The following is an 18,607-nucleotide window of genomic DNA, read 5'->3' as shown; positions in this document are numbered from 1 at the left end:
TTATGTCTTTTCATACTCCCCCTTATTAGTGTCCCTTCTGCTACTTTGCTTCTAAATCTAGAAGGATGTAATACTTATCCTGAGAATGTTACTGAACCAAAATAGTCTGTTCGCCCGTCCCCCTGTCAGTCTCATAGTAGTTTAAAATCATTTTTCTAAAAACAGCAGTTTTGAAATGAAATGCATTGCCTTATTTTATGGAACGCGAAAACATAACACTGGAAAGAAGGTTTCTAGCCAGCAAAGGCATCAGGCTTTGGAATTGCCTCCCAATAATAGTAGTGGTTTTAAAATTGAGCTTGATAAGTTCATGAAACTGATTATATGATGTAGTTGCTTGCAATAGCAGGAGGCTGGACTTTACAACTCAGGAGGTTCCTTCCCTTCCAATGTTCTTCCAAATTATAATATAATGTTCATGAAAGTTACATAAAAAATAAGCTACATGTATAATTTAATTCTACCTTTGCGTTAGAGTATTAGTTACCATTTGAGCCATCAGAATACCATTTATTTATTTTTAAAAATATCACCTGGCTATCTGAATGTGTTACAAGTAGACAGTGGGTAACATCTCAGATTACTGTAAATGAAAGACTAAGGAAAATTCTCCACACTCCTCGTTTTACTGTATATATTAGACAGCATTTTTTATATAGTCAATTTCCCCCCTTTGTCTTTCACACAACAGGGAAGAGAACACGTTTAAATAGAAAAATGTTACTATAAAAGCCACAACTTTACTAAAGGGAGCCAAAGCTTTTTTCAAAAGCAGAATCTTTTAATTTTGAAATGATAGTGTCCTTTAAAATATTTGGACTTGAATTCCTCTTAGACTATTAGAAGTAGAAGTCCAGGTATTTTTCCTTTGAGTTTCAATAAGATCTCCAATCATCTTGTCACAATGTGATATAATCATTTATAGATTGGTAACGTAGGCAAATAGTGTACCTTTTGGACTATCTACTAGAATGTTAATTTACATAGATAAAATCAATCGTTAGAACTAGTTTCTAAAATCCAGTTTGTAATATATTGTGTACGCATGACTCTCCCTAATTTTCAGATTGGTAACTCAACTATTTCTGAATAAAAATATAATCTGAAGTTAAACTGGCTAGGATATATTACAATGCATATTTAGCATTCTATTTCAGGCAGAAGCTGTTTATCAGCTGGGATCAGGGAGCAATTTCTTCTTTCACACCTCAATAAATAAATGTTGCTCAACTGACCACACCCTTTAGGGGTTAATTTTTTGCCCTCCTCTCTGCTCTAGACCAGATAATTTACAGTAGATATTTGTGACCAGAGTCTTGTTCTCATGAAAACAAAAGGCAGTTTTGTCACTATCTTCGAAGAGAGTATGACTGAGCCATGCATCCCCATGTTCACTACACAAATCCATCAGTTTTGGAGGAATGGATTGAATTCTGCTGGCACTTCTGAGGAAAAGAAGCAATTTATTTCCTATAACACAGGAAATTTGTCAGACATTTCAATCGTATTTCTTTCACAATCTTTGTACTTTAACACATATTACACCCTATGTTTTTTATATTTATCCATCCATTTAAGTCTGAATTCCTAGCAACTTTTGTTTATAGTAAGACACACATGGCCTGCTACTACACAGTTTAAAATGATAAAGGAAAGCAGACCAAACAAGTATAAACACTCCTAAATTTGAAAGATTACAATGCTACATAAAGTTTCATGCTTCTCTAGTGGAGGGGTGGGCAAACTTTTTGGCCTGAGGGTCACATCTGGGTGGGGAAACTGTATGCAGGGCCATAAATGTAGGACTGGGGCAGGGAGTTGGGAGGGGATGCAGTGTGCAGGAAGAGGCTCAGGACAAGGGTAGGGGAGTGGTTCAGGATGCGAGCTCCATTCCAGCGCTGCTTACCTCGAGCGGCTTCCAGGTGGCAGCGGTGCACAGCAGGGCTAAGGTAGGCTCCCTGCCTGCCCTGGCCTTGGCCCTGTGCCGCTCCCAGAAGCAGCCAGCATGTCCGGCAGTGGCTCCTGGGGGTGAGATGGGGCAGATGGCTCCACTATGTGCTGCCTCGCCTGTGGGTACCACCCACGAAGCTGCCATTGGCCGTGGTGCCTGCAGATGGGCCCTCTCCCTCCCCCTCCTTCAGGGGCCGCAGGGATGTGGTGCCGGACGGTTCCAGGAGCGGCATGGGGCCAGGGAAGGGAGGGAGCCTGCCTTAGCCCTACTGTGCAATGGGGCTGGCAATCCCATGGGCCAGATTGAAAACCCTGATGGGGCAGATCCAGCTCGCAGGCCATAGTTTGCCCTCCACTGCTCTATTGGTTTAAGCCAAAGCAGTGTCTTTACACAGTTGCATGGAATCTCTAAATCATGTTATCACTGCAGTTTCAATGCTAAGAATATGAAGTAAGATGCCTTCACATGTTGACTTTTTTTTTTTGGCATTAATCTTTTAAAATCTTAATCTACAAGCTAAGGACAGACTGAAAACCGGGAGCCTATAAAAGTGTGGTATTGGTAATACACACTCTAGACTTAATATTGCCCAAAAATCAGAGGAAAAGAGCAACAAGCTGCAATTTAACAATTTTCTAATACTGATAAGGTTTCTACCTCAGAGCTTAAAAAAAATTGAATATGGTCTAGGTTCCATAACCATTTAGGACCTAGAAATACTTCACCATGGACATAATATTTTCGTAGTTCATATTCACTTCAAAGACAAACTATGAGCTGCTTTACTTGCTAAAACCAGTGCTCATTACCACTGCAGTGCTTACAACGTTGCTAACCCCTTCAAGAAATAGGGAGTTGCATTCGTTACAGTACTGTGTAGGGGGTCAGTGCTGTTACTATCAGAGAGGAAAAAATGAACACTCAACTCAAAGCCTTGGCAAGTAAATTATGGAGGAACTACCTGTACTTTTCAAATATTGTTACTAAATGCATTTTTCGTAAGTCTAGTTATATGTAGCTGAAGTTATACGAGCTGATTTGAGATCTTAAATATTTTGTGTGTGCACAAATTATTAAAAAAAAAACCAAAACTTTTCAATCCACCTCTAATTTTCAGCTTGTCCTTCTCCTGTAGAATTTTTACTGACAAAGTTATCTTAGAACAAATCCTTCCCCCATCTTAACTCCTAGAATACACAAGTAAATTACTTATACTTATAAGTAATGTCTCTGCCCCTTTAAGTTCCTAATAACCACCATCTTAAATCAAAGTTAACTGAAGAACAGAAACAAACTGCCTAAATTGGAGCTTTTGATCAGTCCTATGCAATTGTGCAGGTTTTGATTTCTTTAAAAATACACATGAATGTACATACTCACCTGTCAGTATCTGTATCTTCAGGCAGCATAGGAGGGAAAGGCAAGGGTGGCAGTGTGGAGGTAAGCAGCGCAACATTTTTATCTTTCTCCTTGGTTCCTAGATTTGGTGTATGTGGTTTGTTTTTCTCTTTTACAGTGACTGGTTGCTGCTTTATGGCAACTGATTTATTCTCTTTTACTACTGCTGGTGCTTTCTGTTTAGCCACTTTGTCTACAATCAAATTATTTTCCACCTTTGTTTCCTGAAGAGAGACTTTTGTTTTTGTCTTGTCGTTTTTCAAAGTTGCACCACTTGTAGGAGAAGGTGTATGCTCAGTTTTTATTTTCTTCAGCTCCTTCACATTGTTTGTTTGAGGTGCACTCACACCAGTGTCAGTGTTTCCCTTAGTAGGCGTAGAGGTGTTTGAAATTTTTGCATTGGCTTTGGCTGCTTCTGCAGCTCTAGCTTTTTTGTTCTTATTCAACTCAGCTGCCAGGCTACTTTTCAGAGTCAGTGTGCTAGGAGAAATACTCGAGTGACGACTTCTGGACCTAGATAATCTGTGCCTGCTGCGAGACCTTGAGTGTCTTGACGAGTAAGGGCTTCTGCTTCGGGATTTTGCTGATCTCCTGCTTCAAAACAGTAAAGATGTGGTCAATTTAGGCTTAAAAATAAAGAATGTCTGTTTAACCTGTCTTCCTTATTACTGAACAGCATTTGCAAACACTGCCACTGCCATCACTATGTTTAAAGGGTGAACATGAATCTAAATAAAGGCATAAGGAAAAACTTTCAGAAACAATGAGAACTCTATCTCTGAATACAATATCCATAGCACAGACATAACCACGCAGGACCTAGGGGTATATTATGAATCTTTTTTTGCACAGCTCCTTTGTAAAAAGTCATTAGGAAATCACAAAAATATAAGCACACAGAAAACACACTGCATGCCTTCTGATCAGCTGTTTCATTTCCTTCCTCAGTGTCAGAACTGTTCTTTGCTTGTTGATAGAAATAACTTGATACTAAGCAACAACTATTTTAAAAAAACTACATAAATAGGAGGATAAAAAATTGCTTCGTTGACAGGAAAAAAGTTATGGAACTACAGTAATGTTAATTTTGCAATTTTGTGTCTCTTGTTAATGTTTCTAGTACATATTTAGCAAATTTAAATACTAAGTTACACACCTGAAGAAAAAGAGGAAGAGAAAACACTATTTATGAAGCTGAAGTAATATTGCTGTAGGAACCTTAATTTGTGAATTTGCTGCCTTATCAAAATGTCTGGTTAACTATTGTTGCAGTAACTTTTTATCATTATCTTGTATTTGAGAAATACTACTGAATACATAGTTAGAAACTATTGTGATGAGCTGCGCACAAAGAGGCAAACTGAAAGACAGCATTCAATCTTAACTTTCATTTCTGAGGACATAATGATACAAGTGTAATGCTGTATTAATGCATTTTTGTAACAGTCCATACTTTTTTTGGACCGATAATTCTCCCTGCATATCCCCTACCCCTCATCACAAGCATGTGTAACCCACAAGCTGTCATACTATCGTATGTTATTTATTTACATTGCAGAAAAGGAAGCGCAACGGGGGAGAGAAGAAAAGAATGTCAATCATCTGGATTTCTGCACATGTGCAGAGAACGGAACAGGACACACATTTACAAGTGCCCAGAAGGGGAAAATATCCAAAAGAGAAAATGTTGGTAGTTAAAGAGAAAGCTCAGCAATTGTTTGAAGCCATTGTGAAAGATACCAGTTCACATGCATTTTTACTTTATTAATTCAATAGACTCCATATTTCGACTTGCCTAGTAGTTTTGATTTAGTTTTTTGTTGCAAACTACTAGAGGTAAACTGCCAATTTAGACCACAGGTGTTAAAAATTGGCTGCTCTGAGTAAAATATAAACAAAGTGCCCTAACTTATTACTATTCCATGAAAATTTATGAAACTGTTTCTTCATCCACTTTATTTTACTATGCATACCTGTCACCAAGTCCATTCACCATATCCACAATTGTTCTAAATTAAGTTTAGTGGAACTACACTGTAATTCTACTTTTCTTGACTAGCTCATTCCTGGAGAAAAAGTTATTTCAGTGAGTCCATTTATCTAGATTAAAAAAATAAGCTAGAATAGTGAGGATCAGAGTTCTCAGTGTCCTGTACACTTCAGCTCATAACAAATATAACCAGACAACATCTAAGAACTGGCAGCTAAAACAAGGAAACAAATATCATAAATGTTCCTGGAATGTTTCATGTGTTTGAATAGTACCAGCTAATTTAATTCTGACTGTGCATAATATATTTTATTCATATACAGATATGTGCTTCAGATAAGTTGATCTGGTGTTATACAGTATTAAAATAGAGACGATTCTATTCCATATATATGTTAATTTCCAAAAGAGAAACATGAATCTTGTTTGAGAAAAGTAGGGGTTTTCAACTCTTGCTATTGACATATCAAGATTTGACATATCAAGATTTAACTGAGATTAACATGTTGATAGCCAGTTTAGATTAAGTAGGACCGCTGCGATATGCTATAAACTAAACAAACTGAAACTAGTGGCTATACGGAGCTATATTTCATTAGATATGTCAGAACAATTTAACAGTTCAAAACACAGCAAATCAACCAAAATCTTTTCCCCAAGATATATACCTAGTTCCTGAGAAGTTTAGCATAATTCACTTCTGTGCCAGAAAGGTTTTACAGAACCCTCTGGCAGAACTGGAAGAGGTCAGAAAAGAAGAAAACTGGGGGGGGGGGGGGGGAAATCACTGTACTCTACAGCATTTCCAATTGACACTGAAATAATTATGTAAAATGCACTTTTTCAGATCAGTATGTTGCAGAATGTTTTCTACTTTTAATAAAAAGCATGACAGAACCAAAATGGCCAGCAAAATATTTTGTTATACTGGACTGGTGGTGTCATCCCCCCTCCCCCGTACTCTGTATGCCTGTAAATTTTTGTTCTATCGCCCCTCCCCCCAACACACATACACTTTTTTCCTACTTGTTTTTGACCTTGGAAATATAAGAAATGTCAAGTCTTGCATTCTCCAGTTTTTCTGGAGGAATTCTAGAAACTTGCCTACACTAGAATGAAAGATGTATTTTGAAAACATGTTGGCTCCTAACATGAGTTTAAAACTCTAGCACAAACAACATAAATAGTACTTTAAAACGAACTGGTGGAGCTAAACCCTTCAATCTCATCCAGCTAAAGTGTTAAAATGAAACTTGGCCCTATCTACATTAGGGTTCTAAAACATATTAGTTAAATGTATTAGTCAAAAGTTCCAAAATACTTTCCCAGGCCTGGCTGACCTGAAGCTTTCAAAGTGGTACAATTATTTCAATTAGGAGTGTGAAATTTTTTTCTTAAATAAATTACATTGGTACAACTCATTGTGTGGACACAGTCATACTGATACAAAGTTGCCTATGTTGCTATAGCTTATTTTCCCATCCCATATGGAAAAGAGCTTTGCTGTTATGAGCATCTTTATACCAATGTAATTGCATCTACATGGAAAAGGAAGGGGAAGACAGGGGATGTACAGCATTAAATATTAGTACAGTTTAAGTGGTATAACATTTGTGTTTAGACAAGGCTTTAGTCTGGACAGAAAGTATGAAGGTCTCACAGAGATGTTTGGGAACTATAGCACTTAACTGAATGGGCCAGGATGCTGAATCTTTGAGGAAATCTTCTTTTACCCTAAGTGTTGGTCATTCAAGTTTCATAGGTGCTAATCAAAAAAGAGTCTTTAAACAGTCTGACTAAAATACTCTTCCTCTTTCAAACACTTAACTTCCACTCTTTTGGCCGGTAATTTCATCATTTCCTTAGTTTACTAGTCTTAACAGCCTAGACTGGACCCGAATGTTTAATATAAAAAAAAAGTAGACAAGCAGAAAAGGAAAAAAACTTCAGGCTTTCCTGATATCCCAAAGGAAAGAAAAAGGGCACAAGCACATTTTTTTCCCTTTACAGGTTACCTTTTTTTTCCCTGAAAAGTCTGTCCTCAGATGAGTGTACAGAACTCCATTTTCCCAACTGAGGGAAGAATTTGGTCTCAAGCATATATCAACTGGTTTTAGCATTATTCAGAGGCTACACCTTAGTTTAAAAAAGATTAAATTACAAAGTTATAAAAATGGTCTCACACATGATGTCCGGACTTTGTCCAGATAACATTTTTGTTTTAAAAGAATCTTTCTGGTAAATATCAGTTTTGTATACTGTAAAAGTTAGTGGACATCATGACAGGGACCTAACTTCTTATCAGTGCTTATATCAGAATTCTGCTCAGTTCTTCAAAGACTACTGACACTTATATATTGCCCCATCTCACATGTATTTGCCACCAGATGCTTTGTGCTTAGTCAAAAATTTCTACATTTTTTTAAAATTTTATCCAAGGAACTATATTTTTTTAAATATCTGTTGCATTAACTATTGAAGAATATAAAAAGGATCTTCGGCCCAGTTTGGGGAGACTAGAGGCAGTCCAAGGCTTAAGTACCACATACAGTCCTCCTCAACTGAAGGAAGTTGCCATAATGCAAGATTTTTAGAGGGAACTATGGATGGAGAACAATGTTTAAAAAATCCTGGCTTTACATCAGTTTGTTTCAATTTTTCCATGTTTATGCCCAGCAGCTGACATTGTTTGGTGTTTGTCAACACAGAGGCACCTGTCTTATTTACTTATTAATTGTTCCACAGATGCACCTAACAAAGGGAACATTGCATTGCTACACTGCAGCAGCACTTCACACCTAATTTTTAGCATTTATATAGCACTATATTTTTCAAAACATTACAAAAATTCATACAACACTTCTGAAGTAGACAAGGACTCAAATCCTATTTTACAGATGGAGAGAAACAGACAAATGAGATAGAATTAGAACTCAGGAGTTCCTGACACCTGACCACATGTTTTTCTCGAGCCAGGTTCAGAAGAACATACTAGGAGTGAAACTAGGTTATATTGGTTTCTCTCTGAAATAGCTTAAATGTATAGTACTGCTGCTAGACACAAAGGGTAAGTAGAAAAAGGGAAAGAAAACATAGCATAAACGACAAGAGATTAAAAAATAGAGAAAGGAATAATAGTAGAGGTCTTTCTCCAAAACAACCAAATCCAGCATGGTTTTGGGCAATGCTTTCACATATTAGCAAACAGGGTAAAGCATTGTATTTTTAAGCATAATTTAACAAACTTTTGCTTAACTTCTTAAATTTTTCAAAGCTGATTGGTTGTCCTTTTATCTCTGCTTAATTACTGGAGAGCTTTCACAACAAGCTACTACTTTGGATACTGGATTTTGTCAGACGCATGCCTCAAAACTATCACAAAACTGTTCTTCAAAGATTCTGTCATACCTTCAATGTTAACTATACAAGTTGCATCAACACCCAGTGTATTCAAGAATTAATGCAAAAAGTTAATGTAATATTTGAATAATCAAGCACGCTGAAGTCAGAAAACTCCAGTAGTTAGTTTATAATGGAACATTAATTGCTACATTGTATAGTCTGAATATTTTAAAGGTCAGAATGAAAAAACCAGCAATACATTACATAGAAATAACCTTGTGTATGTACCGAGTGAGAATTTTATAGCTGGAATCTTAAGTTTGTGAATTTCTTGATTGGAGTGCTCGAGTTATTTGTTGCATCACACTTTCCCATCCCCACCCCCTTTTATTAAAAAGAGGATTAAGTACTTCAGAGGCATATCACCATTGTTAACACACACTAGTAGCACATCAGAAAAACAAAAATTTTAACTTAAGCAAAAAATGCTAGCTTTCGCTGATCATAACCTTTTAAAACATTTAGAAGATTTTGTTTAAACCTTTATGGTTTTTCCTTTTAATTAGATATTCAAGAGAAAGTCAAGTTTGAAGTGCTGACTTTCAGCCATTTGAATTACACAAGAGCAAACATTTTAATCAGAACTTATCAGGATTTTTTTCCCAATATTTGCACAGTTCAAGAACAGCTAATCTGATTTTTCCCAATTCCTTAATAAAATATTCAATTTTAGGCCAAGATGCAACACCTCAGAGATCATCACAAGAAGAAGGTGTTTGCGAAAGTTATCAGTAACCGAAACAAGGGGAGCAGGTTAAAATGGAATCTACAGCTCAACCCTAGCAAATGGTATACGAGCACCATGGTCTTCCAGTGTAATTATCTGTTCTTTTAAAAATATTTGAAAGGCAGATCTCTAAATTTAATCAATTGACTTTTACCATAAATTTCCCAAGACACTATATACCCATATGATCACTCAGTAATTTGAAGGACCAGTGACAGGACATTCTGGTTAAATATAATTTTAGCCTAAATTCCCTCTGTGCATTAATAAGCAAATTTCACATTAATTCTCCTTACCTATGATAGAACAAATTTTCTCTCATGTGATATAATTAATTATGTTTTTCCTTTAGTCCACTTTTTAGTTCAGTGTCTATATTTGCATTGCAGACAGCTAAACAAACAAAAAAAATCTATTTAGTACTGCTATTTGAGCAAGTGCCACATGTCTTAATTTTATCCAGGTATTCAAATTCTATTCCTTCAGTACTCTGAAGTCATTAGCAAGTCTTAAAAAAAAAAAATCAGGAATGTTGGGTAACTTTGAAATTTAGTAATTTTATTTTCTCCTTAATTTTATAATTAATATGTGTCCTCAGTAGAGAACCCTTGCTCAGGGAATTATTTACCAACAGAGATTAGTCTGACCTCAGGCCTGTTTCCAGAATGCTTTGCAAAATTAACTGTTTTTCCTTATCTTTGGTTATTATGGGACGGAATTTTGAAAAAGAACAAGAAAAGAGAGCCACTGAACAAAGGAGAAGTAAAAACCTAAGCCCACTACAAGTAACAATGTAAATCTTAAATTCTGAATTCAGAACTCACACCACAATGACAGAAGTCCTTGATATACATCAGATAGATATAAATTAGGTAAAAACAAGTATTCAGAATTTAAGTGCTCTTCCATTCCCTATCTTAAAAAATTGAAGTTTTTAATTAAGTTTTTCAAGGAAAGCTTCATCCTAAAGAGAACTTTAATAACAAGTATTATTTTTAGAATACCCCGTCCTTCAAATAGAAAAATATCTAGGCTAAAAAAAAAAAGTCACATTGCTTTAATTTTGTCTATACCTTGTGCAACACCAAAGGTCTGGTGCAATCACCTGTATGTAATTTTCCCAATATAAACATCCATTTATTTTAATTGTATGAAATACTCAAACATATTAGTATCTCTACCTAAGTATGAAATAAAACAAATATATTAGGTTATGTGAGTTGAATGTGTGATCACAGTTTACAATGACCTGGATTACCTGAATGAAGTCATGGGAAGCTACCTTATCTTGTCTTACAATTCCATGCTTTGTAAAACACCTCAGAATTAGTTACTAGAGAAAGTTTAAATACTCTAATACAGATATGAAAAGTTTGTTGCAATATGGTTTTGTTAATATAACATATTTTTGTACTAGAGTGTTCAAAGTTCAATCTAGTTGCAACAGAAATACCTTATATTCTCATTCTTCTATTATCTTAAATGTATAATTTTTCCCTATAGAATAACTCTGTTAATATAGACAAAAGAAAAACATAGGCAACACTACCAATTATTTCAAGTAGTATCTTAATAGCCGATGTTCATTTGTCTCCCAGTCCAGTAAAGAAACACTAAAACTGATCTCATTCAGACCAAGCACAACAGGTCTTGAAAAATCCATTCACCTACTCATCGGCAATGAGTGAAACTTTTCATGGCAAGTGAAGGAGCTTAAACAGTGTCCGTAGAATTTAAGGTTTTTAACGAAAACTAAATTTCTAGCCCTTATGGTTGCAAAGATAAATTTCCAGATGTGAACCACAGAAAAACTGATCCAATGTCTGCAGATGCTAAGAGCCCACCTCCAAGCAGCAACAGGTTGAAAATGACAAGACACTAGTCTAGTGGTTCTCAAACTTTTGTACTGGTGACCCCTTTCACATAGCCTCTGAGCGCAACCCCCCCTTATAAATTAAAAACACTTTTTTATATATTTAACACCATTATAAATGCTGCAGGCAAAGCAAGGTTTAGAGTGGAGGCTGACAGTTCGCAACCCCCCCATGTAATAACCTCATGACCCCCTGAGGGGTCCTAATCCCAGTTTGAGAACCCCTGCACTAGTCAATTTTACAACTGCAATTCAGAATTCTGAACAGACAAGTATCATGTCAGTTTCACTCTGCTGCTTATTTAAGTTATAAGCGAGTGAAGTCATTGGAGCTGTTGTGTCCTGGACCTCATTCGTTTCTTCTCCACCCCCAATATTTTATATAAAATTTCTGGCTGGGAGGTTCAGTCATCTAGCTGAAAAAGTATATAATCCTTTTTCCAAGCCTTGAAGACAAAATACCTACAGCATTGTAAAAGTTTATTCATGTTATCTTCATTTTCACCCTTCCTAGATACCAAAATTGCTACAGTCAGGTAGCATTACTGCAAGCACTTTCTGTGCAGCTCTAGGGCATTATCATTAGGAAACAGACTAGAAGACAGAGAAAGGTGAGCTTATTATCATAACACCATTACACCTAGACACTAGCTCAGAATAAAGCCTTTATACCAGCGGTTCTCAAACTGAGGGTCAGGATCCCAAAGTGAGTCACATCCCTGTTTTAATGGGGTCGCCACAGCTGGCATTAGACATGCTGGGGCCTGAAGCCGAACCCTCAGCCCTACCACCCAGAGCCAAAGCCCAAGGGCTTCAGCCCTGGATCACAGAGCTCAGGCTTTGGTTTCAGCCCTGGACAGCGGAGCACAGGTTATAGGTCCCTCGCCCAGGGCAGGAGGCCCATGCTCAGGCTTCAGTTCCCCTCCCAGGGTCATGTAATATTTTTTGTTGTCAGAAGGGTGTCACTGTGCAATGAAATTTGAGAACCACTGCTTTATATCATACAGGTCAAGATGGTACATGCCCTAAGAAGCTGTTGCCGACATGAAAGCATTACACTTGTCCATGCAACTATGGCCTAAGCCAGGGGTAGGCAACCTATGGCACGTGTGCCAAAGGTAGCACACAAGCTGATTGTCAATGGCACCCACACTGCCTGGGTCCTGGCCACCAGTCCAGGCGAGGGTCTGCATTTTAATTTAATTTTAAATGAAACTTCTCAAATTACATACAACAATAGTTTAGTTACAGACATAGAAAGAGCCCTTTTAAAAAGGTTAAAATGTATTACAGGTCTGTCGCATCTTACGCATATTTAACATGCGTGATTTCAGCTTTATATGGTCGGCAAAAAACACGAAAAAAAATAAATTTTAATACTGTACCTGTATTGTGGGCGATTCGCCTGTTATTATACTCAATGTAATTTTGACTAGACACGATTTTTGCTTTACATGCTGACTGTGGATGCAACAGACCTGTACTGTCATGCAAAACCTTAAATTACAGTCAATAAATGAAGACTGGGCACACCACTTCTGAAAGGCTGCTGACCCCTAGCCTACGCTATGCAGTAAACCCTTACAAGGGCATCATTCATTTGTGCAACTAAGAAATGCACATTAACTGATTCAAGATTCATATTATAACCTTCATATTTATTTACATAATTCCAAAAATGCCCCACAAAATGAAAATATATAAACTAGTGCAAAATATTTATATTGGGGCAGATAAAAACTGCCCAGAATTTTCTGATATACCCACAACAGGAAAACCTTCAAAAACACGGAAACTTCTCTTTATACATTTTCCCATAAAGCAGGTGAGGCACTGAATAGACTATACCCAGACTCCCAGAGATCTGTGAGGTAGGATGGACTGGTAACTGATATACCTCTTCAAGGTGTACTCTCAAAAGTAACAATGCACTGGCATGGATGGATAATTTCTATCTTTCAAGGCAATTTGAGTGGTTAACTCCCATAGTTCCCTTTGAAAAGCCCAGCCCTAAATAATAGCTGCTTTGGAAACACTAAATTAGACAGCTCTTAAAACCTCCCAATCAATACCATAGCCTGTTCTGCTACTGGCTGGCCCAACTGCTCCAGCAAGCAACTTAAAAAGCCTCCTATCCCCTTGACAAAGACAATAACTTTTAGATCTTGTCTACACAAGGAAAATGTAATTTTAAACTGATTTAGTTACACTAGTGCAAAAGTTTATATGGACACATTGGTTTAAATCAGGCTTATTTCCATTTAGCTGATTAGGAATCAGTTTAAATTAAATTGAAACAAGCCACTCAAACTAAGGCCTTGGCTACACTGGCGCTTTACAACGCTGCAACTTTCTCGCTTAGGAGTGTGAAAAAAACACCCCGAGTGCTGCAAGATACAGCGCTGTAAAGCGCCAGTGTAAACAGCGCCGCAGCGCTGCAAGCTAAACCTCATCAGGATGTGGAGTACGTGCAGCACTGGGAGAGCTCTCTCCCAGTGCTGGCGCTGCAACCACACTCGCACTTCAAAGCGCTAAGTTTCAAGTGTAGCCATACCCTAAAATAAAGATGTTTACACAGGGGCTTAACAAAGTTTAAAATGGTTCAATTTTCTTGTTTAGATAAGACCAAAACTGAAACCTCTATTCCATGTGTGAGAAAAGACCATCCCAAGATGGCCATCATTAATCCTTCCTGCTGTCCTCAATATGAAGAACAGATTTAAGAACAGAAGCATGGAAAATCCATTATACTCTTCCCCAGCAACAGGCAAAGAAAATGATGTTCAGAGCGGCATTTTGAATAAATAGGGCAAAATAGGATTTATCAAGGCCAGAGAGGAGGTTGCAATAGCGAAGATATGAGTAATGCAGGCCTGAATGTGAATTTTAGTCATGATGACAATAAAGAAAAGCCAGATATTAGAGATGCTATGCAGGGAGAAATTGAAAGATTTAGACATGCCCTACATGCGACATTTTAGAGAGGGATGAATTGAAGACAGTGTTCAAGTTACAGACATATTGTGTGTTAAAGGCAAAGAACCCCCATTACAGAAAATTAATACTTTTGGGGAGGCCTAGTTAAAACAGGAGCTGATGTAAAAGCAGACAGGTGCTGAAGATGACTCAAGTACACCCAAGAACTATGTATACCCAAGAACTACGGCCCTTTATCATCAGAGCATCTGTGCACTGCGCAAGCATTAATGAATTTATCTTCACATCCACTTCAGCAAGTATCATCCCCATTTTATAGACAAGAAACAGTCAAAAAGAGTATATGTGATCTAGCCAAGGTCAACTGCAGGGCATGGAATTTAACCCAGATCTTCTAGGTCCAAAGCCCTAATCAGAAGGCCATCCTTTCCTCCCTCAATGTCTCCATAAATGCAGTCTCTCACTGGCTGCCCCAACTCCTCTAGCAAGTCAGAAAGACATCGGCAAGGGAAATTAGTAAATATAGAAGTATCTCTGTATATACTAAGAGACTGGACAGAAATCACAGATGAACTGGGGGAAAAGTCAAAGAAATTCTGGAAAACAAGCCATCAGATTTGGAATTCAGACATTTGTATGACAAATTAGGTAATTTTTTAATTGAAGGGATAGAAATTCTCATGCTTCAAACCAAAAGCCTACTTTGTTTTGTAATTGTCCACTACACGGTTTCATGCACCTTCCTCTAAAGCATTCCTTACTGGCAGCTGTGTAAAGAAAAATAAACTGGACTAGATGAACTACTAATTGTATCAGATATGGCAATTCCTTAGTTGAAACCCATGGCATATTATTGAACCTCATGACTGGAATACTGCACACATCAGCTCATAATTCAGCAATTCTGAATTCAATCAATATTTCCTAAATCCAATTGTTTTCTTAAAACATGATAATTTTTTTAAAGTTTCTTTAACCAATTATAACACTCTTAAATGACAAATACTTTTTATCCTAATGATTCTTTGTTCCGATTATGAATACTTTTTCCTGTTTTGAAACATTCTGAAGTTTACTAAGATGTTTCACAACAACTGCAACTTCAAATACATCTCATTTTTAAAAACCATCTTTGTTTTATTCCCCCAACATAATACAGGATACAAACTGAATTACTCAACCACTTCACTGTTTAGTGCCCATCCAGAAAGTGGATTTTACTGACAAGCCTCAGTAGAATGCCGGGATAGCTCAGAGAACATGCATCATTTTCAATGAGCACTGGTCAAACTGTTAACTGACAGAACCATCAGAGGGAGCATGAAATTGTTTTTCATGGAGCCTACAGAATTCTTGTCAATGGAGTGATAAAACTTAAAAATACAAATATTTTTAGAACCTGAATAACTTTACACATCAGTTTGTAACAACTTTAAGATAGATCAAGTATTGGCCCAAGACCATTACAAGATTATTTTATTACAAATATAGTTGTTCTTTTGGAAATATGTACAGGCCAAACACACAGCCCTCTCAAAAATCCAGTTAATTAAAAACAAGTTAATAATAAATATCTTTACAATACAAATACAAAAGGTAGATAACTCTGACAATACTCAGCCATTACTGAAGCCATTTTTTTCTGCATACACAAAAAACATAATTTAGCCATCAGGTTAGTATATACATTAAGCAGAGAAAGACCCTGACCCTGCCAAAACACAAACACTTCATTAACTTTTTGCACTACAAGTGCCCACTGGTATCAGTGGAACTACTTGCAGTGCATGAAGTTTAAACACAGTGGTATCTTTGCAGGACAAGGACATAAGCATAATTTTTCAAAAACTAAGTACTTAGTGAAACATGCATAATTCCTTTGCAGCATTTAATATTGCCTCTTTTTCTACAACAATAATTAGTTTGCAGTAATAATTTACACAAACACTAAATGCCCCATATTTTATTCAATTTAATTTTTAAATCTAAAAGATTTAAATCTTTAATCTAAAAGATTAACTAAGCTATAAAAGAATTTAACATTTATCTATCTCTTGGGTTAGAGGAGAACAGAATGCTTATGAGGGAAACCTGCTCATTATAACATTTAACAGACATAGTACCCCAGAGGTCTTACCCTCAGCGAGGGACAGTGATTTCCCACTTCAGATAACATTATAATGGGAAGTTTATAACCACTGCCACACACAGGGAAGATTTTACCTTTACAATCTCTCTTCTCTACAAGAGAAAAAGGAGCAGATGTAACAGGCCCACTTTGTTGCATTTGGGTCTCTTCCCTGATCCAGGAACAAGGCAGGAGCATGATTTTAGTATATCAGTCTCTTCCCTTCCTTCTCCCCAATGGGATGGGAGAACAGAAAACCCAGTTTCCCTCCTAAATTAGATATAAATCTCCCCGTTTCCCCATGCAAGTTATTCGGGACAGAGCCTCCCCGCCCCAGCAGATATAACCTCCTCCCGCCCCCGACACTCTTTTCCGTAGACATATACACAGCATCGTACCTCCAACACCAACTCACCTGACAGTGGGGCTGTAGGGGCTCCGAGAGCGGCGCCAGCTGCTACTGTAGGGACTGGGCGACACATCGCCGCCGCGTTCGTAGGAGCTGTGCCGGCTGTAGCTAGGGGATCGGCGGCGGCTGTAGGGGCTGAGAGGGGAGCGCCCGCCGATGGGGCTGGGCGATTTGCGGCTCCGCTGGCTCTGGGAGGCCCTGTGCGACGGGGGGCTATCGTCCCGGCCGGGGCTGGGGGACGATCGCTGCCGCCTGTAGGCCCTAGGCTCGGCCTTATCCTCCCGATAAGCCTTCGGCGGGTCCTTGTAGGCCGAGGGCGGCTCTTTGGCCGCTTTAGTCCGGCTCTTGTGCGCTTTGCCCTCCCGCTCCTTCCTGCCACTGCCGGGGGAGGCGGCCAGGCCCTTCCTGCGGGCGTCGCTGCCGCCGCCACTGCTGCTCTTGGGGCCCTCCCGGTCCTGGCCCCCGGTCTGATTGTGGCGGCTGCGGGACTTGGAGGAGGAAGAGGAGGCCTCGGCTCCCCCCCTGGCCACCGCCGTCCCCTCCTGCTGCTTCTCCTCCCCCCGCCTGCGGTGCTCCCGGTGCCGCTCTCTGGAGCGGCCGCTGCTGCCGCGATGTTCCCGGCGCGGCCGGCTGCTCCGCTCCGACTCCCCCCGGGGGCGCTGGCTCCCCCCGCCGGAGGAGGAGGCTGGGCTTCCCCCGCCGCTCCCCGCCCCGCCTGGTCCGGCCGCTCCGCTTCCCACCAGCCCCTCGGACTGGGAGCTCACGTCGTCGTACTCCTCCACCAGAGTGCTCAGCCCCCCGCTACCGCGCCGCTTCTCCGGCTCCTGGGCGCCGCCGCCGCCGCCCCCTGCGCCTCCCCCGCGGCCCCGACGCCGCTTGTGCCGGGACCCCGAGCGCCGCTTGCCCCGGGGCCGCTTCCGCTCCCCCCCGTCCCCGCAGCAGGAGGAGGCGCTGGTGGCCGCCAGGAACAGCAGAGACTGCGGCGGCAGCGGCGGCTGCAGGAGCGGCGGCTGCAGGAGCGGAAACAGCAGCGGGTGAGGAGCCGGCGGCGGCGGAGCGGGAGGCTGCGGCTGGGCCGCGAAGCGCTTCCGTCTCCGGTGATGCAGCCGCTTCTTGTCCGCCGGCGCCTCCACCGCTGCCGAGCCGCCCCAGCCCCGGCTTCCCCCGCTCCCTCCAGCTGGCGCCGCGTCCGAGGTGCTCGGCATCGAGATCACTCAAGGCCGAGGACTAGGACGCGGCCTGCGAATCCGCCGCCGCCGCCTTCAGGGCGCTGCCGGCGCCATGGAGACACCGCGCCGCGCAGAGGCGGCCCCCTGCCCCGCAGCCCGCCTCAGACCGCGCCGGCCGCGCCTCACATCGGGCCGCGACCCCCGCGCTCGGGCCGCCGGGCAGCAGCGGGGGGTGGGGCTGGGGGGGTCTCAGTCTCCAACGAGCCCGGAGGCTCCTAGGCCCGGCTCCCGCTGTCGCAGCAACACGGAAGAGTCTCACAGCGGCCTCCTCAGTCCATCCCGGCCCGCGCCGCCGCCTCCTCCTCCTCCGGCAGCGGCTGCTGCTGCTCGCCTCTCTCGGTCCCTCCGGCGGCGCCTGCGGGCCGCGCTGCCCCCCCGCGGCTCTTTCTCGAGTCCCAGGCTCAATGTCGCGCCGCAGGTGTCCCAGCTACGCGCACTCCCGGCGGCTCGATCCCGGCGCCTCCGTCGCTCGCAGCCGGGCAGCGATCGACAGGCCTCGGCGCTGTGCGACTGACACACACACACAGGGGACACGGCGCGCACTGCGCACGCGCGTACAACGG

The 18,607-nt window shown here is 40.7% G+C and overlaps 1 protein-coding gene across 2 annotated transcripts in view; it reads right to left on the bottom strand.

Annotated features, from left to right (window-relative positions):
• CDK13 (cyclin dependent kinase 13) overlaps positions 1-18,141 on the bottom strand; it is a 76,887-nt gene extending 58,746 nt beyond the window's left edge. The window contains exons 1-2 of one of the 2 annotated variants that reach the window (XM_050937661.1): positions 16,822-18,141; positions 3,332-3,940 (exon numbers count right to left, since the gene is read on the bottom strand). In XM_050937661.1, coding sequence (XP_050793618.1) covers positions 3,332-3,940; positions 16,822-18,020 — 1,808 coding nt within the window. In that variant the 5' untranslated portion in view covers positions 18,021-18,141. The remainder of the gene's footprint in view (positions 1-3,331; positions 3,941-16,821) is intronic. The other variant, XM_050937662.1, reaches the window with a different exon arrangement.
• Between the last annotated feature and the right edge of the window lie 466 nt (positions 18,142-18,607).

The sequence above is a fragment of the Gopherus flavomarginatus genome, chromosome 2 (assembly GCF_025201925.1).
Source record: "Gopherus flavomarginatus isolate rGopFla2 chromosome 2, rGopFla2.mat.asm, whole genome shotgun sequence".
Lineage (NCBI taxonomy): Eukaryota > Metazoa > Chordata > Testudines > Testudinidae > Gopherus > Gopherus flavomarginatus.
Note: the sequence above shows the minus strand (reverse complement) of the source record. Positions and strands in the feature narration are given on the sequence as shown.